A 19,323-nucleotide genomic window follows, 5' to 3' on the forward strand; every position below is an offset into this window, starting at 1 on the left:
CTTCAATTAGGCTACCATAAGCCCTTTAGCAATTGAGCTTTGGGAAAGTAATTTAAAGTAAACTGAAATGTCTGTAAACATGGAAAGCAAGAGAGAAGCCTGTGAACCACAGGTATAGACAGACAGGTATAGTCCACTGAATAGACAGAGTCACCAGAGAAGCACACTCATTTATACAATTCCCAGCTTCTATATCACACACATTTTACAGCATGAGAGCATACAGTGGGGCAAAAAAGTATTTAGTCAGCCACCGATTGTGCAAGTTCCCCCACTTAAAATGATGACAGAGGTCAGTAATTTGCACCAGAGGTACACTTCAACTGTGAGAGACAGAATGTGAAAAAAAAAATCCATGAATCCACATGGTAGGATTTGTAAAGAATTTATTGGTAAATCAGGGTGGAAAATAAGTATTTGGTCACCTCAAACAAGGAAAATCTCTGGCTCTCACAGACCTGTAACGTCTTCTGTAAGAAGCTTTTCTGTCCCCCACTCGTTACCTGTATGAATGGCACCTGTTTGAACTCATCATCTGTATAAAAGACACCTGTCCACAGCCTCAAACAGTCAGACTCCAAACTCCGCCATGGCCAAGACCAAAGAGCTTTCGAAGGACACCAGGAAAAGTATTGTAGACCTGCACCAGACTGGGAAGAGTGAATCTACAATAGGCAAGCAGCTTGGTGTGAAAAAATCAACTGTGGGAGCAACCATCAGAAAATGGAAGACATATAAGACCACTGATAATCTCCCTCGATCTGGGGCTCCACGCAAGATCTCATCCCGTGGGGTCAAAATGATCATGAGAACGGTGAGCAAAGATCCCAGAACCACACGGGGGGACCTGGTGAATGACCTGCAGAGAGCTGGGACCAAAGTAACAAAGGTCACCATCAGTAACACACTACAACGGCAGGGAATCAAATCCCGCAGTGCCAGACGTGTTCCGCTGCTGAAGCCAGTGCATGTCCAGGCCCGTCTGAAGTTTGCCAGAGAGCACATGGATGATACAGCAGAGGATTGGGAGAATGTCATGTGGTCAGATGAAACCAAAGTAGAACTTTTTGGTATAAACTCAACTCGTCGTGTTTGGAGGAAGAAGAATACTGAGTTGCATCCCAAGAACACCATACCTACTATGAAGCATGGGGGTGGAAACATCATGCTATGGGGCTGTTTTTCTGCCAAGGGGACAGGACGACTGATCCGTGTTAAGGACAGAATGAATGGGGCCATGTATCGTGAGATTTTGAGCCAAAACCTCCTTCCATCAGTGAGAACTTTGAAGATGAAACGAGGCTGGGTCTTCCAACATGACAATGATCCAAAACACACCGCCCGGGCAACAAAGGAGTGGCTCCGTAAGAAGCATTTGAAAGTCCTGGAGTGGCCTAGCCAGTCTCCAGACCTCAACCCCATAGAAAATCTGTGGCGGGAGTTGAAAGTCCGTGTTGCAGGGCGACAGCCCCAAAACATCACTGCTCTCGAGACGATCTGCATGGAGGAATGGGCCAAAATACCAGCTACTGTGTGTGCAAACCTGGTAAAGACCTATAGTAAACGTTTGACCTCTGTTATTGCCAACAAAGGTTATGTTACAAAGTATTGAGTTGTATTTTTGTTATTGACCAAATACTTATTTTCCACCCTGATTTACGAATAAATTCTTTACAAATCCTACCATGTGGATTCATGGATTTTTTTTTTTCACATTCTGTCTCTCACAGTTGAAGTGTACCTCTGGTGCAAATTACTGACCTCTGTCATCATTTTAGGTGGGGGAACTTGCACAATCGGTGGCTGACTAAATACTTTTTTGCCCCACTGTATTTTCAACATAACAGTATTTGAGCCCTTTACAAAAGCACAAAGACAAGTTACTCATCCATGAGAACATCATCCTTTGGACATCAATGAGAACATCTCTTTGAGGCCTTGCTGAAGTCTGCTCTCTTCTCTCATTTATCTTTTGAGCACCAATTTTTATTTGGCTTGCTTCACATAATTTGAAATGCTGTGCCACTGATTTTTTTATCAGAAGCTGAGGGACTGATTTTTATAACTTTTTTATGGCATTTGCTGAAAAACATTGTCAACATGTTAACAAGCATTTTTTTTTTTTTTACAAATGACAGAGAAGGGTGGTGAAGTACAAATAACATACCTCCCAGTCTTACTTGATACCATAATTAGGGTAGAGCAGGTTGGTTATGACACATATTCTTCCATGAACTGTTAATCATTGATTCATCGTTCAATAGTCAAAACCTAATGTACTTGCTCAAAGTGGGAATCCTTTACATTTTTGCAGTTAGCTTTATCAGGCTTTATTAGATCCATAAAAACAACTGAGAACAGAATCCACATTCGATGACTCTAATTTGAATTGATGCATCACTGATATCATAAAAATATGCCAGATGTTTTTTATATCTGATGCTAAAATGAAAGCATTTAAGCATAAAAAAGGGCTTGTATGGATGAGTGTGAATGAGTGCTCCAGGAGAGTAGAAAAGCGCCATAACAAAATTAGTTCATTTAGCATTTACCAAAATTCATTTTGTCCAAGATTTTCCAAGAGGTAACCCGAGCAATGATAAGCAATTCAGTGTAAACATGTGAGAACAAAGAAGAACCACATCAATATCAAAGTGACTGAACTCCTCTCCATTTTAAGTCTTGATCATCTAAATATGAAAACTTTTTGGGATTTCCATTTTAAAGTTTTTAGTCTTAATCTAGCAACCCTGAAACTTACTCAGCCACTCAAGTCAGTCATTACAAACGTATACCCATGGATTGCCAAGGGTACTTGGTGACATCAGTTTTGACAACACAAGGAATGCCATAGTTCCTTGGGCCAGCTATCGTTATATGGCTCAGCACAAACCAATCTGGCAAAAACAAAACAAAAAAAATATCACAGCCTTTACATGACTAACTGCAAAACATTTCTTATACTCAGGGACTTAGTTGTGTGACAACCAACTCCAGGGCCAGTGAGACAACTATCTCCAACTGACTGCTTTCATCAAATGTAGAAGTGGTCTTTTCTAACTAGAACAGCTAACTGTGCTACAGAAACACAAAACTACTCACTCAAAAAATTATCCGAACTTGCACTGGAATAATGTCTCAGCAACAAGTGTGTTTGAGTTTTTTCAGCACCAAAATTATATGAATTAGTGTAACTCAGAATTCATCTGAGGGAGCACAGTTAGTTTATTGGGTGCACGTGGCCCAGCAACAGCCAGCATTCTTATCATTGCCCACTGTGTCCCCACATTTCCTGATGAGGTGATACATTTAGCTTTGATTTGATATAAAAAAAAAACACCCAGCACGCCCCTGCGGGCGGTTTATCCTTTCATCTCAGGTCCTCTACCAGAGGCCTGGGAGTTTGAGGGTCCTGCGCAGTATCTTAGCTGTTCCCAGGACTGCGCTCTTCTGGACAGAGATCTCCGATGTTGTTCCCGGGATCTGCTGGAGCCACTCGCCTAGCTTGGGAGTCACCGCACCTAGTGCTCCGATTACCATGGGGACCACCATTACCTTCACCCTCCACATCCTCTCGAGCTCTTCTCTGAGCCCTTGGTATTTCTCCAGCTTCTCGTGTTCCTTCTTCCTGATATTGCTGTCATTCGGAACCGCTACATCGATCACTACGGCCGTCTTCTTCTGTTTGTCTACCACCACTATGTCCGGTTGGTTAGCCACCACCATTTTGTCCGTCTGTATCTGGAAGTCCCACAGGATCTTAGCTCGGTCATTCTCCACCACCCTTGGGGGCATCTCCCATTTTGACCTCGGGACTTCCAGGTTATACTCGGCACAGATGTTCCTGTACACTATGCCGGCCACTTGGTTATGGCGTTCCATGTATGCCTTGCCTGCTAGCATCTTGCACCCTGCTGTTATGTGCTGGATTGTCTCTGGGGCATCTTTACACAGCCTGCACCTGGGGTCTTGCCTGGTGTGATAGACCCCAGCCTCTATGGATCTTGTGCTTAGTGCTTGTTCTTGTGCTGCCATGATTAGTGCCTCTGTGCTGTCTTTCAGTCCAGCTTTGTCCAGCCACTGGTAGGATTTCTGGATATCAGCCACCTCCTCTATCTGCCGGTGGTACATACCGTGCAGGGGCCTGTCCTTCCATGATGGTTCTTCCTCTTCCTCCTCTTTCTTGGGTTTCTGCTGCCTGAGGTATTCACTGAGCACTCGGTCAGTTGAGGCCATCTTCCTGGTCGAGAATGATTAAGGCAGTTGCTAGACTCAAGCGCTATGTGAAAGAAGCAATGGATCACAAGAGTAGATCACACGACATCAGTAGTCTACAAGAGAGAAAGGAAGCAGAGTTAACAATCATAAAGATGGTTCAAGAAACAGCCTTTGTTCAGGAAATAAAAACCTTGCAACACCACAATGTGATGCAGATTGAAGACAAGATTAACAAGTTACACAAGTTATGTCCACTTCTTATGTCCACTTCTTGATGACCAAGGCATTCTTCGGGTAGGCGGACGCTTAACACATGCAGCTTTGCATCCCAATGTCAAGCATCCAGCAATCCTGCCAAGAGACAGTCACGTGTCGGCACTACTGGCCGAACATTATCACGAGAAGACATACCATAAAGGATGAGGGATCACCATGAATGAACTTCGAGCTAATGGATTCTGGATTCTTGGATGCAGCAAGATTGTGTCATCTTACATCTATAAATGTGTAAAATGCAGAAGGTTCAGAAGGCGCACAGAGCAGCAGAAGATTGCAGACCTCCCGGAGGATCGGATAGAGACCACACCGCCATACACCTACTGTGGGATGGACTGCTTTGGTCCTTTTTATGTCAAAGAAGGCCGCAAGGAGCTAAAGCGTTATGACTTGCTAATCACTTGCATGTGCTCTAGAGCAGTGCATCTTGAACTGCTTGACGATCTCTCTACGGATTCCCTCATCAACTCCTTGCGTGCATTCATAGCTATCAGAGGTACAGTTCGCCAGATAAGATGCGATCAAGGCATGAATTCTGTCGGCACTAGAAATGAGTTTATTGAAGCATTTAAGGAAATGGATCAAACCAAGCTAGGGAAACTGGACTGCGAGTTTCTCATGAACACCCAAGCATCTAGTCATATGAGTGGTGTCTGGGAAAGACATATTCGCACCATAAGAAGTGTTCTCACGTCCATTCTGGAACAATCAGCCAAACAACTCGACAGCTCCTCTCTGAGGACATTCCTGTATGAGGTCATGGCAGTGATTAATAGCAGACCATTGACTACTGACCATCTACAGGGAGTGCAGAATTATTAGGCAAGTTGTATTTTTGAGGAATAATTCTATTATTGAACAACAACCATGTTCTCAATGAACCCAAAAAACTCATTAATATCAAAGCTGAATGTTTTTGGAAGTAGTTTTTAGTTTGTTTTTAGTTTTAGCTATTTTAGGGGGATATCTGTGTGTGCAGGTGACTATTACTGTGCATAATTATTAGGCAACTTAACAAAAAACAAATATATACCCATTTCAATTATTTCTTTTTACCAGTCAAACCAATATAACATCTCCACATTCACAAATATACATTTCTGACATTCAAAAACAAAACAAAAACAAATCAGCGACCAATATAGCCACCTTTCTTTGCAAGGACACTCAAAAGCCTGCCATCCATGGATTCTGTCAGTGTTTTGATCTGTTCACCATCAACATTGCGTGCAGCAGCAACCACAGCCTCCCAGACACTGTTCAGAGAGGTGTACTGTTTTCCCTCCTTGTAAATCTCACATTTGATGATGGACCACAGGTTCTCAATGGGGTTCAGATCAGGTGAACAAGGAGGCCATGTCATTAGTTTTTCTTCTTTTATACCCTTTCTTGCAGCCACGCTGTGGAGTACTTGGACGCGTGCAGTGTTGGGGAGTAACGGAATACATGTACCGCCGTTACGTATTTAAAATACAAAATATGAGTAACTGTATTCCGTTACAGTTACCGTTTAAAAAGGTGGTATTCAGAATACAGTTACTTTGTTGAAATAAATGGATTACACTGCGGTACTTTCCTGTTTCATTTTGTCGCGGGTCAGGACTGTTTGGGTTTTGTTTGACAGCTACGTTCTGTTGTTCCAGGCGGCAGCGTTACGGTTGCCATGGTTACAGGGCGACGCTCTTTCTCCTCTCTCTTTCTGCGACTGTGTGTTTCCTGGGTGAGAGAGGCCTTTTCGTTGTTGTTGTTGTTGTGCTAAGCTAACAGGCAGAATGCTACAAGCATAGCTCTAAAGAATGTAGCATCATGGGCAGTGTAGTCCGTGCTGCAGGGAGAATGGACTGCCATACACGTTATGGGTCTGTGAGCGAGGAGGGAGAAAAAGGGGAGTGGAAAGGTACGAGTTGTCATCGAGGAAAAACGGGAGCTGGAAGCATGTAAATATAATAGTAACCACTTCAGCCAAGAAGAGTGCCTGACGAGCCCAGTTGTAAGTAAGCTATTTAGACTCGACTGTACACCGTATTCGTGTTTTCCTCCGAAAACAACAAGTTCCGTTGGAGCAGCCTTTCAACGCCTCTCTCTGTCTCTCGCAAGAAAAGTTGACCCACACAACAAAGTAAAGCTATTTTTCGGCTACGAGCCGACAGGGACCCCGCCGTATTAGTCAGAGGTCCCTTTACTACAGTTCGGAGTCGCGGACCTTCAGTAATAGTAATAAATCACACAGCAATAGGACATTCACGTTGTTGTAAAAAGCATGATAATATATTAAGTAATCCAAAGTATTCAGAATACGTTACTGTCATTGAGTAACGGAACGGAATACGTTACAGAATACATTTTGGGGCATGTAATCTGTATTCTGTAATGGAATACATTTTAAAAGTAACCTTCTCAACACTGGATGCGTGTGATGGAGCATTGTCCTGCATGAAAATCATGTTTTTCTTGAAGGATGCAGACTTCTTCCTGTACCACTGCTTGAAGAAGGTGTCTTCCAGAAACTGGCAGTAGGACTGGGAGTTGAGCTTGACTCCATCCTCAACCTGAAAAGGCCCCACAAGCTCATCTTTGATGATACCAGCCCAAACCAGTACTCCACCTCCACCTTGCTGGCGTCTGAGTCGGACTGGAGCTCTCTGCCCTTTACCAATCCAGCCACGGGCCCATCAAGACTCACTCTCATTTCATCAGTCCATAAAACCTTAGAAAAACCAGTCTTGAGATATTTCTTGGCCCAGTCTTGACGTTTCAGCTTGTGTGTCTTGTTCAGTGGTGGTCGTCTTTCAGCCTTTCTTACCTTGGCCATGTCTCTGAGTATTGCACACCTTGTGCTTTTGGGCACTCCAGTGATGTTGCAGCTCTGAAATATGGCCAAACTGGTGGCAAGTGGCATCTTGGCAGCTGCACGCTTGACTTTTCTCAGTTCATGGGCAGTTATTTTGCACCTTGGTTTTTCCACACGCTTCTTGCGACCCTGTTGACTATTTTGAATGAAACGCTTGATTGTTCGATGATCACGCTTCAGAAGCTTTGCAATTTTGTAGTGATGTGACGTTCTGTATCGAGGCTTCGAAATGTGTGTCGAGTAATGGAGGGGGCGTTTCCGCGAAGCGCGTATCGAGGCTTGCTTCATTTATGGGAGGAGCTGAAAATGATGACGTCCGAAGCCTCGCTGCCCGGCTGTACCACGTGACTGGTTCAGGAAGTGGTTCGAACTTTGCCGCGAGCTATGACAGCGATATAAACCCCTCAGACTTCATTCAAAATGTGGGTGTTTGATGGAGAGTTGCGGTTAGTGAGAGTTGGAGACAGTTTGGAGAGAGTTGGAGACAGTTTGGAGAGAGCGAGAGACAGTTTGGAGAGAGTTGGAGACAGTTTGTAGAGAGTTGGAGACAGTTTGGAGAGAGTTGGAGACAGTTTGGAGAGAGTTGGAGACAGTTTGGAGAGAGTTGGAGACAGTTTGGAGAGAGAGCGAGAGACAGTTTGGAGAGAGTTGGAGACAGTTTGTAGAGAGTTGGAGACAGTTTGGAGAGAGTTGGAGACAGTTTGGAGAGAGAGCGAGAGACAGTTTGGAGAGAGTTAGAGACAGTTTGGAGAGAGTTAGAGACAGTTTGGAGAGAGCGAGAGACAGTTTGGAGAGAGCGAGAGACAGTTTGGAGAGAGTTGGAGACAGTTTGGAGAGAGCGAGAGACAGTTTGGAGAGAGTTGGAGACAGTTTGGAGAGAGTTGGAGACAGTTTGGAGAGAGTGAGAGACAGTTTGGAGAGAGTTAGAGACAGTTTGGAGAGAGCGAGAGACAGTTTGGAGAGAGTTGGAGACAGTTTGGAGAGAGTTAGAGACAGTTTGGAGAGAGCGAGAGACAGTTTGGAGAGAGTTGGAGACAGTTTGGAGAGAGTTGGAGACAGTTTGGAGAGAGCGAGAGACAGTTTGGAGAGAGCGAGAGACAGTTTGGAGAGAGCGAGAGACAGTTTGGAGAGAGTTGGAGACAGTTTGGAGAGAGTTAGAGACAGTTTGGAGAGAGCGAGAGACAGTTTGGAGAGAGTTAGAGACAGTTTGGAGAGAGCGAGAGACAGTTTGGAGAGAGCGAGAGACAGTTTGGAGAGAGTTGCAGACAGTTTGGAGAGAGTTGGAGACAGTTTGGAGAGAGCGAGAGACAGTTTGGAGAGAGCGAGAGACAGTTTGGAGAGAGCGAGAGACAGTTTGGAGAGAGTTGGAGACAGTTTGGAGAGAGCGAGAGACAGTTTGGAGAGAGTTAGAGACAGTTTGGAGAGAGTTGGAGACAGTTTGGAGAGAGTTAGAGACAGTTTGGAGAGAGAGCGAGAGACAGTTTGGAGAGAGTTAGAGACAGTTTGGAGAGAGCGAGAGACAGTTTGGAGAGAGTTAGAGACAGTTTGGAGAGAGCGAGAGACAGTTTGGAGAGAGTTGGAGACAGTTTGGAGAGAGTTGGAGACAGTTTGGAGAGAGCGAGAGACAGTTTGGAGAGAGCGAGAGACAGTTTGGAGAGAGTTGGAGACAGTTTGGAGAGAGTTAGAGACAGTTTGGAGAGAGTGAGAGACAGTTTGGAGAGAGTTAGAGACAGTTTGGAGAGAGTTAGAGACAGTTTGGAGAGAGCGAGAGACAGTTTGGAGAGAGTTAGAGACAGTTTGGAGAGAGTGAGAGACAGTTTGGAGAGAGTTAGAGACAGTTTGGAGAGAGCGAGAGACAGTTTGGAGAGAGCGAGAGACAGTTTGGAGAGAGTTAGAGACAGTTTGGAGAGAGTTAGAGACAGTTTGGAGAGAGCGAGAGACAGTTTGGAGAGAGTTAGAGACAGTTTGGAGAGAGTTAGAGACAGTTTGGAGAGAGTGAGAGACAGTTTGGAGAGAGTTAGAGACAGTTTGGAGAGAGCGAGAGACAGTTTGGAGAGAGCGAGAGACTGTTTGGAGAGAGTTAGAGACAGTTTGGAGAGAGTTAGAGACAGTTTGGAGAGAGTTAGAGACAGTTTGGAGAGAGCGAGAGACAGTTTGGAGAGAGCGAGAGACAGTTTGGAGAGAGTTAGAGACAGTTTGGAGAGAGCGAGAGACAGTTTGGAGAGAGTTAGAGACAGTTTGGAGAGAGTTAGAGACAGTTTGGAGAGAGCGAGAGACAGTTTGGAGAGAGCGAGAGACAGTTTGGAGAGAGTTAGAGACAGTTTGGAGAGAGTTAGAGACAGTTTGGAGAGAGCGAGAGACAGTTTGGAGAGAGCGAGAGACAGTTTGGAGAGAGTTAGAGACAGTTTGGAGAGAGTTAGAGACAGTTTGGAGAGAGCGAGAAACAGTTTGGAGAGAGCGAGAGACAGTTTGGAGAGAGTTAGAGACAGTTTGGAGAGAGTTGGAGACAGTTTGGAGAGAGTTGGAGACAGTTTGGAGAGAGCGAGAGACAGTTTGGAGAGAGTTAGAGACAGTTTGTAGAGAGTTGGAGACAGTTTGGAGAGAGTTGGAGACAGTTTGGAGAGAGTTGGAGACAGTTTGGAGAGAGTTGGAGACAGTTTGGAGAGAGTTGGAGACAGTTTGGAGAGAGCGAGAGACAGTTTGGAGAGAGTTAGAGACAGTTTGGAGAGAGCGAGAGACAGTTTGGAGAGAGAGCGAGAGACAGTTTGGAGAGAGCGAGAGACAGTTTGGAGAGAGCGAGAGACAGTTTGGAGAGAGTTGGAGACAGTTTGGAGAGAGTTAGAGACAGTTTGGAGAGAGCGAGAGACAGTTTGGAGAGAGCGAGAGACAGTTTGGAGAGAGTTAGAGACAGTTTGGAGAGAGCGAGAGACAGTTTGGAGAGAGTTAGAGACAGTTTGGAGAGAGCGAGAAACAGTTTGGAGAGAGCGAGAGACAGTTTGGAGAGAGTTAGAGACAGTTTGGAGAGAGTTGGAGACAGTTTGGAGAGAGTTGGAGACAGTTTGGAGAGAGCGAGAGACAGTTTGGAGAGAGTTAGAGACAGTTTGTAGAGAGTTGGAGACAGTTTGGAGAGAGTTGGAGACAGTTTGGAGAGAGTTGGAGACAGTTTGGAGAGAGTTGGAGACAGTTTGGAGAGAGTTGGAGACAGTTTGGAGAGAGTTGGAGACAGTTTGGAGAGAGCGAGAGACAGTTTGGAGAGAGTTAGAGACAGTTTGGAGAGAGCGAGAGACAGTTTGGAGAGAGAGCGAGAGACAGTTTGGAGAGAGCGAGAGACAGTTTGGAGAGAGCGAGAGACAGTTTGGAGAGAGTTGGAGACAGTTTGGAGAGAGCGAGAGACAGTTTGGAGAGAGTTGGAGACAGTTTGGAGAGAGTTTGGAGGTTTATGAGAGTGAGGAGAGAAAGTCAGGAGAGAATGGATCCAGCTACGAAGAGGAGGATGTCCTCCCCTGTGTGGGAACATTTTGAGCTCATATCTCCCAACAAGGTATGTAAATTTCCACAGAAGATGTATTTTCATAATACTGATGGTGCAATAAAACCTATGTTAAGCTGTCTGTACTTTTGTACAAGGTGAGGTGTTTGCTATGTGCCAGGGAGCTGGGATATAACAACAACACCTCATCCATGCTTAGGCACTACAGAGCTTTGCATGAGAATAAGAGGAACACCGATTGTGGAGCAAGACCAGGTGAGCCATCAAATGCAATGATAATATAGCATGCAGTAATGTTACTAAATGATATAACAATATCATACAATGCAATAAGTGACGTGTGTGATATTTATATTTGTGCTTTGTTTTTATTGTCTTTCCTCAGGAGAACAATCTCAAATAGATGAAGACCTGGTTAGCATGGTGATTGAGGACTCCCAGCCATTTAGCATTGTGGAGGACAGCGGATTTAAAAGATTTGTTAAATCATTAAATCCTAGTTATGTTCTCCCCACTAAAAAGGTCATAAAAGCAGTGAACATTTAGTTTCTACAGAGTAAAATGTGAACAGGCAGGACTGAGGCTCAAAGCCTCAGTGTGTAGCTACACTACACACTGCTTCACAGCCACGTCGTACTTGTGAACAAAATGTTTTTACTTTCCTTTAGGCCCTGAAAGTCATGGTGGAGGCCAGGTACCAGGAGATGAAGGAGAAAGCTAAGGCCAGCATTGAGAAGGCAGCAGCTGTGAGTCTGACATCAGATATGTGGACCTCCATCAACACAGAGGCCTATCTTGCAGTCACCTGCCATTTTGTTGATGAGTCCAGCACATTAAACACCGTTGTTTTAGGAGTGCAATATTTTCCTAATGCACACACTGCAGAAAACATTGCACAAGTGAAAGGCACACTCATGGCAGAATGGGCAATTACTGACAAAGTCACATGCCTAGTAACAGATGGGGCTGCCAATATGGGGGCTTGTGCAAGGGAGCTAAGACTTAAACATGCCAAATGCATAGCTCACACCCTGAACTTAGTGGTGAAGAAGGCCCTTGACCAGACCCCTGAGCTCTCTGACATCCGAGCCAAGTCCAGGAAGATCGTGGGATATTTCAGGAGCAGTACCTCTGCAAAGGTAAGTTCTTAAGTGGCTTAATTACAGTTTCTTTAATTCTACTTATGTGTATAGTTCTGCTCCCTTGACAATCTAATGTATGCTTTTTCAAATTGTATTTTGTAAGGAGAGGCTTTCAGTCGTGCAGGAACAACTAAGGAAGCCTCAACACAAACTACTACAGGAGGTGGAAACCCGCTGGAACAGCACTTACAATATGCTGCAAAGACTTTTCGAGCAAAGGGAGCCAGTGGGTGCTGCTTTGGCAAGTCTCACAACAGACATCCCACCTATGTCATCTGAGGATTTTGGTATAATTTCAGAGTGTCTGGTTGTCCTAGCACCATTTAACGATGCAACCACTGAGCTCTCTCAGGAAAAAAGGGTGTCTGGGTCAAAGGTCATACCTTTGCTCACTATGCTGAATCATTGCCTCAATGAACAAATGGTAGAACCACCATCCATTGGATCTTCTCTGGCTCAGAAGCTGAGGATGCTATTGAGAGAGAAGCTAGATAAAATACAGACCATGAGCATTATGTTCCTTGCGACACTGCTGGACCCAAGGTTCAGAAAACTCGGGTTTCTCAGCCCTGCAAGAGCTAGCGAAGCAGAAAAAAGACTGAAAGTAGAATGTGCTTCCGTAATGAGGGCCTCCACCACCTCTTCCTCCGCACCACCACCACCACAGCCATCAACGTCACAATCTGTTGAGGCTGTTTCCCACGGTACCATTGTTATTGCATTTTAGTTGCATTTATATAAACTGAATGTTGGGTTTTCCACTGTATCTATTATTGTATGATCTACTGTACAATATAAAGCGCCTTGAGGCGACTGTTGTTGTTATTTGGCGCTATAGAAATAACATTGAATTGGAAATTGAATTGGTAGTATCTCATAAGACTCTCCTTTTTGTTTAGGTAACAACCTGTGGCGTCGCCTGGATGAGAGTGTCAGGCAGACACAGACACAAAATGTGACAGCAGACGCAAATATTGAGGTCCAACGGTACCTGATGGAGCCAAATATTGGAAGGCTGGAGGACCCCTCTTAAATACTGGGAGAGACAGAAATATGTCTACCCTCACTTATATAAGTTAGCACTGACATACCTGTGTACCCCTGCCTCATCTGTGCCCTGTGAGCGAGTGTTTTCAAAGGCAGGGGAAATATTGTCCAAAAAAAGAAATCGCCTACGACCTGCCACAGTGGAGAAACTGTTGTTTTTAAATAAAAACCAATGATGTGTCCCCTAAACACTAATCACTGTCCTTGCCTCAATGTTACAAAAGCACAACCACTGTCCACACCTCACCTCACAGTAAATGATCATTTCCATCTTAGGCATTTCCAAATGATCATTTTCCATACTGCCATGACTACAATATACATGTTTTACACACTCCTTTTGTTGTTGACATTTACAGGCTGTGTGCAAAATGCCACACTCTTCAAATTCATGCCAACTAATATTTTTACGTCCAGTAGGTGTCCTACTAGAGCAAATGAAGCTTCAAGAAGCTTCGCGTTGGGGTGAACCAATTGGATGAAAAGCTTCAGTGCTTCATGGGGCTTCATCTGCCCATCACTACAATTTTGAGACTGCTGCATCCCTCTGCAAGATATCTCACTATTTTTGACTTTTCTGAGCCTGTCAAGTCCTTCTTTTGACCCATTTTGCCAAAGGAAAGGATGTTGCCTAATAATTATGCACACCTGATATAGGGTGTTGATGTCATTAGACCACACCCCTTCTCATTACAGAGATGCACATCACCTAATATGCTTAATTGGTAGTAGGCTTTCAAGCCTATACAGCTTGGAGTAAGACAACATGCATGAAGAGGATGATGTGGACAAAATACTCATTTGCCTGATAATTCTGCACTCCCTGTATGTGATCCATCAAACCCAGAACCTTTAACACCGAATCACATACTAACCATGAAGTCCACAATCATCTCTCCACTTCCAGGAATGTTTGTGAAAGAAGATCTTTATCTCGTAAGAGGTGGCGTCGTGTTCACCTACTTGCCAACACTTTCTGGACGAGGTGGAAAAAGGAGTATTTGTTAAATCTTCAAGGCAGACAGAAGTGGACCAAAGAGCACAGAAATGCTAAGATCAATGATGTTGTCCTCCTGAAGGATGAGATAACTCTTCGCAACCAGTGGAAGTTGGCAAGGATCATTGAAGTGTACCCTGGAAAGGATGGAAGAGTAAGGAAGGTGAAATTGCTGCTGAGTGATCCAACCCTGGATAGAGCAGGGAAACGTACGTCCAAACCTGTGCACCTGGAAAGACCCATTCAAAAAGACAGTCATTCTGATTGAAGCCGAAGAAGATTCTCCACCGCACTCTGCTTAAAAGATAAGTCATAATAGTTCATTCAAAAGCAGTTCATTAGTTCATAGGCAATACTTTATTTTTCAAAATCACAAGTGATTGGTGGGAGTGTAACGGTGTTTTGCATTTTATGTTTGTTGAGCTGTATGTCCAGAGTTTGCTCTTTTCCACCCTCTGGTGGTGAAGTATAGAGGGTCCAGTTGTTTGCAGTTTGGGTCTCCACCCTGTCACTTTATGGTAGTGCACATGGTGTCTGCATGCTGCTCCACACATGGAGAAAATATTGTTCAAAGAGAAGAGATAAGTGAGAAAGAAGGCCATAAAGGACTATTTAGCCCCTCCTGGATGACAGCTCACGAGGTTTGTGTATTTTAAATGTTTTATTTTCTGTATTTAAGGACTTTTGATTGATTGATACTAAGTACAAGAGCGCATTTTGATGTGATGTTTTTCTTTTATTGTTTTGTCCATGAGCAGTTCTCACGGGTTGTCAAGACCAGAATAAACCCTGTTTTATAACTCTACATTGTGCCTACGTCAATCCTTGAGGGTGCTACAAATCTAAATGTTAAATCTAAATGTTACAGGAAATTATATATTTAGCTAACATGCAAATTTATTGTACGGCTCAACAGAAATACCAAAATAAAAGCTTTACGAAAACCTCCTGTGCAAAAGTGTGCCAGTAGTGGTCACATTGTGTCTGCTCTCCAATGATCGTCACTTCTCACCGCCATGAGCTGCTTCACTTCTTGCTTACGAGCATGTCCAGCGATTTGGCTGGACATGTGCTGCAGCGATTGTGAAGTCGAGACTGCAGCTGCCGAGAGTCCACTACTGCTGAACCTTTGGATGGCCGACAAAATGGATCTTCCGATGTTTTCAGCTAAGTCGCTGGAGGTGCTGGTAACTCACAGTTTTAAATGTAACCTAAGACCAACTCTTTCCTGGAAAATTTTGAAGTTGCTTGGGGTGAACCGCCTTGAAACTGTACCCTAATGTGTAAAACATGACATTTCCTGTTCACACTACATACTGCTGTGACCACAGTCAAATATGGCAGTTTCTAATGTGTTCAAAAGTGTGTGGTCCAGATTTGACAATCTATGTGTAAATGAGAGAAAATAAAATATTAATGGCCCAGGCAGACTGGCCAAATATGAAGCGGATCCAATAATATCCCTTGCACGTCCCCATATCACCAAGCATACTGTGGCCGATCTGTGCCAAACATCTCCTATGCCCACCCGGTGGTGATGGAGAATAACACCTGACCAAATGTAACACTGATGTATATCATGTGTGGAACCACAAGTAAAAATTTCATCTAGATTGGATGATGATTATAATCTAGTGCACATTTCCTGTTCCCACTAGGCACTAGACACCAACTGTTGCATTTCTGCCTTCACACTGTGAGTCCTCTGGGCTTATAAACGCAGCAGATACAATAAGGCCTTTGCATGTGTGCACAGGCCCTGATAAAAGGAATAGATACAATAGGGCCTTTGCACATTTTCTGCCCTAATAATAATAATGATAACAGTGTGTGAATGTGAGAGTGAATGAATAGTGGAATTGTAAAGCACTCTGAGGGCCTCGAAAAGCGCTATATAAATGCAATCCATTATTATTATTATTATTATTAATAATAATAATAATAATAATAATGAACAGAGCAATTACAAAAGGCCCAGTGACAAACAATGACAGTCACAAAAAATAAAACAATAAGCTTTAAGAGAAGACCATATGTAGGACCTTTATGTAAGACTGCTTTCTTCCATTTGTGCAACATCTCTAAAGTTAGGAATATCCTGTCTCAGAGTGACGCTGAAAAACTAGTTCATGCATTTATTACTTCCAGGCTGGACGACTGTAATTCATTATTATCAGGAAGTCCTAAAAACTCCCTGAAAAGCCTTCAGCTGATCCAAAATGCTGCAGCAAGAGTCCTGACAGGGACTAGAAAGAGAGAGCAGATTTCTCCTGTTTTGGCTTCCTGTTAAATCCAGAATTCAAAATCCTGCTCCTCACATACAAGGTCTTAAATAATCAGGCCCCATCTTATCTTAATGACCTTGTAGTACCATATCGCCCTATTAGAGCACTTCGCTCTCGCTCTGCAGGCCTACTTGTTGTTTCTAGAGTATTTAAAAGTAGAATGGGAGGCAGAGCCTTCAGTTTTCAGGCCCCTCTTCTGTGGAACCAGCTTCCAGTTTGGATTCGGGAGACAGACACTATCTCTACTTTCAAGATTAGGCTTCAAACTTTCCTTTTTGCTAAAGCATATAGTTAGGGCTGGACCAGGTGACCCTGAATCCTCCCTTAGTTATGCTGCAATAGACGTAGGCTGCCGGGGGATTCCCATGATGCATTGAGTTTTTCTTCTCACAATGTGTGAGTGAGAAATGTGTGAGATCGCACTTAATCATACTGTGTTGAACAGCATGTCTTGATCCTGTCTTCCTTCTCTCACCCCAACCGGTCGCAGCAGATGGCTCCGCCCCTCCCTGAGCCTGGTTCTGTCGGAGGTTTCTTCTTCTTAAAAAGGGTTTTTTCCTTCCCACTGTCGCCAAAGTGCTTGCTCATAGGGGGTCATATGATCATTGTTTTTTCTCTGTATGTATTATTGTAGGGTCGACCTTACAACATAAAGCACATTGAGGCGACTGTTGTTGTGATTTGGCGCTGTGTAAATAAAATTGGATTGAATTGAATTGAAGACCTCACAAGCAACTACAAAAAGGAAGTCATCAGTCACCTGCAACAACTTGAAAAGGAAAACATCATTGACCTTCCTACATACCACCGACTATACCCAGGGTATGCTATACCCTACATATATATAGACTTACAAGCCACATTGAAGGTCCCACTCAGACCCATTGTTAGCAGTATAAATTCAGCCACCTACAACATTTCCAAGCACCTCGCCACCATCCTGGCACCCCTTGTGGGGAACGCACCCCATCACATCAAAAACTCAACTGACTTCACCAACAAGGTCCAGAGACGTACACTGGATCCACATTAAACTATAGTGTCCTTTGATATGATCTCAGTCTTCACTAGAGATGGACTGATCCGATATTACGTATCGGTATCGGTCCGATACTGACCTAAATTACTGGATCGGATATCGGAGAAAAATAAAAAATGTAATCCGATCCATTAAATATCACGAAAGCACCTCACAAAACTTGCGACACCCAAAGTTTTAATTTGATGTAAAATGTATAGAAGTCCATTACTGTATATAGTAACTATTAAGTCTAATATATATACCCTAGTAAGCTATAGTACTTTTTCCTTTGGGAAGGTACCATCTGTGCAGTCTGCAGTTCTGTTGAAGAAAGATGTTGAATCTATTTAATATTTCTTGAAAAATAATTGATTTCTGTGCATTTTTTTTCACACTGCATCAAATTAAAGTTGATTACGTCGATTAAGCATCATGAGGTGGAGCGTGAGGGGTGGTTCCCTATTTTTTATTTATTTATTTTTGTTGTTGCTGGGAGTTGGAACCCTATTAGTTAGGTTGCTTAATATTTATGCTAAGTACTCTTTAAAATACCAGAATAGGGAGGATGGTGTAGGTTTAAGTTTATTAGATTGATCAGTATTGCTGTACTATGAAATATTTTTTTTGTATACAGGTATAACAGAATAGCTTTAGTGTAGTTGTTGTTTTAAATTTGAGTATGAACTTATACAAAATGCAGCAAGATATTTAAAAAACAGTTTTGTTGATTAAAAGACACTATATCGGATTCATATCGGTATCGGCAGATATCCAAATTTATGATATCGGTATCGGTATCGGACATAAAAAAGTGGTATCGTGCCATCTCTAGTCTTCACTCTGCATACCTAAAATATAGGCAGTGGAGACTTTCAGAAAACAACTACAGCAAGCAACGACTACCCTTAGAAAACATATTTTAAATACTAGAGTACGGTCTCTATAGACAAAAACATGGATGTGCCATGGGCTCCCCAGTGTCACTTATTGTAGGACAGCACCTAGCTGCTGGTACAGATGACACCTGGGTCATACATACCCAAATCAAATCACTTTTATTGTCACATCACATGTGCAGGTACATTGGTACAGCACATGTGAGTGAAATTCTTGTGTGCGAGCTTCACAAGCAACAGAGTTGTGCAAAATACAATAATGTAAACAAGCAAAATACAAGAATGGCTACATCTGAAACTAATAAATATATGTAGTATATGCAGAGCAGGCTGTACCTGCTGCGGAGACTCAGGTCGTTTGGAGTGGAGGGCCCACTCCTGAAGACCTTCTATGACTCTGTGGTGGCTTCTGCTATCTTTTATGGCGTGGTCTGCTGGGGCGGCAGCATCTCTGCTGGGGACAGGAAGAGACTGAACAGGGTGATCCGAAGGGCCAGCTCTGTTCTAGGATGCCCTCTGGACCCAGTGGAGGTGGTGAGTGACAGGAGAACGGCGGCTAAGCTGTCATCCCTGTTGGACAACGTCTCCCACCCCATGCAGCAGACTGTGACAGCACTGAGCAGCTCCTTCAGTGGGAGACTGCGGCACCCACGGTGTGGGACGGAGAGATTTCGCAGGTCTTTCCTCCCCACTGCTGTCAGACTCCATAATAAAGACTTTAACTGATCAAGCACACACATCCATACATATGCAATAATACTAAGTGCAATAATCCTTTCTGTCATCGTTGTATTTTTACTCAGTTGTATATAGTATTTGTATTTGTATTCTATTTTTATCTTATTGTATATTTATTTTATTTTATTCTACTGTATATAGTATTTTATTTTATTCTATTCTGTACAGTTGTGTACTGTATTTATTCTTATTGTATTCTAATTTTTGCCTCATAACTTTTGCACTGTCCACTTCCTGCTGTGACAAAACAAATTTCCCACGTGTGGGACTAATAAAGGTTATCTTATCTTATCTTATCTTACAATATATAATAGTATATGCATTTCTGGATGTGTATACTAAATATTTTTCTACGTGTGTGT

At 43.3% G+C, this 19,323-nt stretch overlaps 1 protein-coding gene across 1 annotated transcript; it reads left to right on the forward strand.

Moving 5' to 3' along the window:
• The first annotated feature begins 11,252 nt into the window (after positions 1 to 11,252).
• Positions 11,253 to 13,010, forward strand: LOC147326991 (E3 SUMO-protein ligase ZBED1-like). The gene is made up of 3 exons (XM_086297354.1): positions 11,253 to 11,974; positions 12,081 to 12,681; positions 12,877 to 13,010. The coding sequence occupies exons 1-3, from the start codon at positions 11,516 to 11,518 to the stop codon at positions 13,008 to 13,010; spliced, it is 1,194 nt and encodes a 397-aa protein (XP_086153480.1). The 5' UTR covers positions 11,253 to 11,515.
• The last annotated feature ends 6,313 nt before the right edge of the window (positions 13,011 to 19,323 follow it).

This window comes from Aulonocara sp. 'chitande type north' Nkhata Bay, linkage group LG6 (genome assembly GCF_057382095.1).
Source record: "Aulonocara sp. 'chitande type north' Nkhata Bay isolate Kocher_YH1m ecotype deep benthic linkage group LG6, A_spYH_male_GT1.1, whole genome shotgun sequence".
Lineage (NCBI taxonomy): Eukaryota > Metazoa > Chordata > Actinopteri > Cichliformes > Cichlidae > Aulonocara > Aulonocara sp. 'chitande type north' Nkhata Bay.

Bases quoted from the DNA above. Each gene is read 5' to 3' on its own strand.
- LOC147326991 (XM_086297354.1), top strand. From the start codon at position 11,516: ATGGTGGAGGCCAGGTACCAGGAGATGAAGGAGAAAGCTAAGGCCAGC. The intron at 11,975-12,080 runs GTAAGTTCTTAA...GTATTTTGTAAG, and splicing joins GGAGCAGTACCTCTGCAAAG to GAGAGGCTTTCAGTCGTGCA. The intron at 12,682-12,876 runs GTACCATTGTTA...CTTTTTGTTTAG, and splicing joins TGTTGAGGCTGTTTCCCACG to GTAACAACCTGTGGCGTCGC.